The 5,355-nt window shown below is 47.1% G+C and overlaps 1 protein-coding gene across 1 annotated transcript in view; it reads right to left on the bottom strand.

Annotated features, from left to right (window-relative positions):
• Window positions 1-5,216, bottom strand: part of T265_10272 (hypothetical protein) — a gene marked incomplete at both ends in the record, with an annotated part of 19,198 nt that extends 13,982 nt beyond the window's left edge. Inside the window, 2 exons of the mRNA XM_009176592.1 lie at window positions 4,074-4,229; window positions 4,957-5,216. Of these exons, the coding sequence (XP_009174856.1) occupies window positions 4,074-4,229; window positions 4,957-5,216 (416 nt within the window). The remainder of the gene's footprint in view (window positions 1-4,073; window positions 4,230-4,956) is intronic.
• Window positions 5,217-5,355: the final 139 nt, after the last annotated feature.

Raw genomic sequence — 5,355 nt, 5'->3', positions numbered from 1 at the left:
GGACGTGTGCATCAAGCTACAGTGCGGGCTGTTTTGTTGTATGGCTGTGAGACTTGGCCTGTTCGGGCAGCGAAAACGAGATGTCTCCAGGTGTTCGACAATCGTTATCTCAGAACCATAGCTCGTGTGGGTTGGTGTTGGCGAATCCGTAACGAGGCAGTTAGAAAGCGCGTTTTCGGTTGTGCAACAGGTAATTGAATTGAATAATGTGCCTAGCACCAGAATCTGCGTTGGTTGGGACATGCGTTGAGTGTGCCTATCCATCGTTTGCCGAAAAGAGTGCTGTTTTCCATGCCCAATTAAGAGTGACGTAAACAGACAGGTATCCAACCCTTGACCTGACAGAGGGGTATGAAAGAAATCACGAAATGTTTGGTGCTCTTGGTACTACTTACCTTCCATGATAGGAACCGCATGATCCCCACTAAACCTGGTTGGGGACACTACAAGATATGACTGCCAACCGATGTCAGTGGCGATCTTGTTTTCAGTTTCCATCCAGATTGCCTGAATGAGTGTTCGGATGTGTAGGTCTCCCGGAATTATTGTAGTAAGCCAGCACTAAGGCCCTTCCCCATCCACCTTTGTTCTTTTCTTCAGAACAAGGCTTTCAAATAAATCATTGTTGTACGGCAGCGAAGCAACGGTGTTGAACACTGAAGTTATGCTGTCGATGACGATGGCTGAGATACGCCGGACAATTTCAAGGCAAAACGCATCTGCGACGGAAGGCCTAACCACCCCTCGTATGTTGCGCTGGTTAGGATACGTAATTGGCATGCCAGGGCCGTCTAATTCGCATTGTCCCCTTTCCCCGCCATATGCTTAGTGGAAACGATCGGACAGTCTACAATCTGGCAACATAGCGTGAGGGCGCTAAAGCGGTTATGTCAATCAGTTTGACAAGGCTGTCTCCCTGGATCGGGTGATGACTCAGTCACGCAGCCAGTGACGCTGCGGCATCAAAGCTGCAGCTTTCAATACACAGCTGCCTGGTTTCCCGCTTCGTTGAGTAACCAGAATAACTCAAAATCAAGCAATTCATTAGGCTACTGCCTCCGATGTCAGAGTGTGCCTTCCATTGTCTTACAATTTTTGGTGACCAAAACTGTAACAGACAGAACCAATGTGCGTCGCTTATAGCCGAGTAACTAAACTGGACTGACGAACCTAGGATCGGGTTTACAATGGATACTTCAGAGTCCATGGGGGTTGGCGAGATAGGCCTTCAGGAGACCACGAACTTAAGGAAGACACTCTTGCGCGACAAATAATAACACAGGGCCCGGCGATAAACAGAGTAGAGGAAAGCCTTCAATTCGAGGGGACATCCATTTCGGTTATTAGAAGCGGTACCGTGCTTAAGATTCTGTCGGATTAAAGATGTCGTCGATGAATGCTCTCTCTCAAAAGATGTCTGTCCCCATGTTCAGTGGATATACGCAGAGTACGAGTACAAAGCACCTCGAATGACGTAAGGCTGATGCAACAAGAGTTTTCAAAGACTCAGATTTATTACAGTTAAGCTGTCACTGTTGTCCATGGGTTTGCGCCGCAAGTCAGCCGAGTGGCACCCTAAACCTTTGTCAGAATAGACACAAAAATGTCGCTAATAAATTGCTGGACTGTTTTTCCATTTGCCGTTTTTCTGACAGTGATCTCTTTAATCATCAGTCGAATTGGATTATTGGTATTTTTGACAGTGCAAGTCCCAATCTCTTGAGCGCCCGCTATTTAGCAGGGCTTTAGTTGTTACCATAGATTCCCCGCCACCTGTTATTTGAGGAACCTTGGTGTTATCGCAGTAAGTGACTGGCACAATCAACCTGGAATCACTCAGGATCGCTGGTGTTAATGATATCCAGCAATCCTTCAATCGTGCTGAAGTAGGAAAAGTAGCTTTGAAGGACGTCGCTGTAGTTGCTTCCAGGCGTGGCCATACCATACCCAGGAGCTCCTGATTAGTATTACATTAACTGATTGCCGACTTTTTTTTACCTCGACTGACACCGTCAGGTTGTGGTAGCTCTCTTCAGTGTACCTACTAAGTTTTTGGGGGAAATGAACAGTCAAACACAAACACTATAACGAGGTAGCAGAAACACCAAGCGGTACTGGTAACCAGCGTATAAATGAAGCACGACAGCATGTAAAGGGAGTTATGCTAGCGACGTTAGAAGCTGTCTGGCCTACCTCTCCGATACAAGCAAATGACTATTGGATATCGTTAAGATTGTTAGTCCTTATTGACTCTAGGAAACCTATATCAGTAGGCAGCGGGCACGAAGAAACACACAAATCCCACAAACAGTGAAGAGTTGAAGGAAAGACACAGATGGAGAGCGCAGTTGCCACCTGGAACACCTCTCCCTATACCACCCAATTAGATCAATTAACCAAAGGAAAGTAACTGCCATAGAGATGATAAGTGAAAAAGATGACCTAGTAATTCATTCGCAAAAATGCCGATTGGAAAGATGAGCCGAGAACTTCGAGAGACGGTTTAGCAGGCCTCCTGTAATAAAGTCCCTGGAGATAGCACATGGGGGCGAACGGAATGGGAACTCGTCAGGAGATAAAGTAAAAGAGATCCCTCCTATAAAGCGAGAAGGGAGCCGGACCAGATGGCTTGTATCCAGATCACTTCAATTAACGTTGAGAGTATTTGATTGCCCACCTGACAAAACCTACAGGTGAAGGAAATGCCCTCACAGTGGGGTACATCGACAGTCACCAGACTTCGAAAGGATTACACAAACACACCGAATTAGCAATGCTGAAGTAGGTTGAGGGGTCTCTGGAAGAAATAGCTTGGCAACGACAGATGAACTGATCACGCTGCGTAGGTTGCGCTGGTTTGGTCACGTGCTGCATGTGCTAACCGAAAATCCGGGGTATAAACAGATACTACAGAAAATGATGGTCGTAGTGATTACTGCGACGCGTGATGAAACTGATGAAAAGTGAAATCGTTCAGCTGTAATACCCTCTCGGCGCCTAGCTGTCATGCCACCCATTAAAATAATGGCTCACTCGTTCAGCTGTAGCACTCATTGGGGGACAAACTACCATGCCACACGGAAGCAGGAGGGCTGGGATACTGCCAGGTTGACCAAGCCTAGACAGGGGAAGTCGAGAGGCAGAGGTCAGGTTCGAACCACGGCCCTTCCGGTCAGTAAATTCGCGCTAACCACTGAGCCATCTCACCCCTAGTAATGACTCATTAGCGAATAATCAAAGATTTCATTTGTCTTCAAAGCCCCAATGGTTGAAAGAGGGCTTGGGACGTGTATCGGACCTGGTGCTAGTACAATACAGCTAAACTGAGGTATTTATACTCCAAGATGGCCACTGGAAATGATCACAGGAATGCAGATGAGCACAGGGTGAGTCAACATCGAAGCCAGACCACCTCAACACTTTTTGTAATCTTCGCCATACCTTACAGTCAATTTCCGTTTACCTAGCAGTTTTCACAAATCTGACGGGGATACCGGGACAACAATCATCTCGGTGGACAATGGTTCGCCAAACAGCATGAGTCAGTCACCGCAGTTTGTGGTACTTGTCCTGGAACACTTATGGGTTTTAATCGCATTCAACTGAGACTTTCACTGCTGCGTGTGAACAGAAAATTGGTCTTGTAGCATACGTACTTGTAGGTCTATTCACCGTTCCACTTGCTTTTCCTACACTGACTTCTCTGGCAAACAGGTTTAGTTGGCGCTATGGAACCATCAGGGGATACTCCAGGTGTCATAATGCCCACCCAGCGGACAGCTCATCCATGGCGGCTAGTCCACATACATGCAGCTTCTTACTTGTTTCCGCGCAACAATTGTTGTTTGAACTCGATGCACGGGACCCTTTGTAATATGATAACGACTAGCACGGGCGTCACGCTTGCATCAACTCAATTTCAAATTACACCGGTGCAGTCAATGGACAGTTAGGGATTCCAGGTTAACTTATCGGGAAGCCAAGGATCTTACCAAGGACAGTGCAACTATTCTGTGCAGTGAGTTATCTTGTTCAATTGGAATAAAACATTTGTTACTCAATCAAAGACTCACGTTTGAAGGCGCGAACCAAGCTCTTGGATAAGGCACGCACATTGCTGACGGCGAGCCAGGTGAAGGTTGCGCTCAGCCTGGCACTGTTCCATCATGGGACATGCGAGAGCGCCTACCACGCCAGCAGACGAGTACCAGTTTCCTCGGGGGGCCCCGCTGCAACCGAAACAGAAAACCTAATTCTGATTGGTCAAAAAAATGGGGACATTATGCAGTGCTGTCAAACAATAATAGCATAAACTGACCAGCGTATGTGTCAAACCGGCGATTGATGGTTGCACAGTCTTTGTAAGAGAGCTGTTTGTTCAAGGAAATGGATTGAGCCAAACTAATATTTAGAATAACGCATTTATGCGTAAGGCAAATGAAGAAATTTTAAGTCATCACGGATTCACGGATTGATACGCAGGATTGGTTGTACATGTAAGAGAGGTGTTTGTTCAAGGAAATGGATTGAGCCAAACTAATATTTAGAATAATGCATTTATGCGTAAGGAAAATGAAATGATTTTAAGTCATCACGGATTCACGGATTGATACGCAGGATCGAGGCTATCGCCCAAGTTTCCCGGGTCGCTTTTGTTCTTGTCGGTCAGTGGCCGTCGTTCACCCGAAAGGCACAAGTGAAAAAAGGGTGTAGCACTGCTCTTTATGTTCTCAGCGCGGGGCAGTATGCTTGCCAGCGCGAGGATTCGCATAAGTGTCTAATAGTGCTTTAAACTGTATTCTAGAAGGAGCGTGAACAACCGCCGGAGGAAGGTCATTCCACGCTACTACTACCCGAAATGAGAAAAAATTTTGTCTAATGAATGTGTGTGCTCTGAGCCTGAACATTTTCTCATTATGTCCCCGCCGGGTGTTTGCTGGTTCAACGGTGAAAAACCTGTTTGCCAAGCTTCGTTCAAACAGGGCATAAGTAAGAATTAGCTCCCCTCGGAGGCGACGGTACTCCAGGGGAAAGAGATAAAGCATCGCGAGACGCGCTTCATAGTCCACGGATTTGAGGCCGGCAACCATTCTCGTAGCGGCTCGCTGGACACGCTCAATCAGGGTGACGTCTTTCGTGCGTCCTGAGTAGACAACATGGTTGGCGTATTCCAGGAGCGCTCTGACGTAGGCCCCATGGAGCGTTTGGAAGTCCATGCGAGTAATACGAGAGAAGGTGCGTCGGATCACCCGTAAAATGGCGAACGCCTTTTGGGCCGATTTCTCGTAATGCAGTGAGAACGACAAGCTTGAGGAGAGCCAGATGCCCGAATCCTTTATGGCATCTATCCTCGTG

This window comes from Opisthorchis viverrini (assembly GCF_000715545.1).
Source record: "Opisthorchis viverrini unplaced genomic scaffold opera_v5_352, whole genome shotgun sequence".
Classification (NCBI taxonomy): Eukaryota; Metazoa; Platyhelminthes; class Trematoda; order Opisthorchiida; family Opisthorchiidae; genus Opisthorchis; species Opisthorchis viverrini.
Note: the sequence above shows the minus strand (reverse complement) of the source record. Positions and strands in the feature narration are given on the sequence as shown.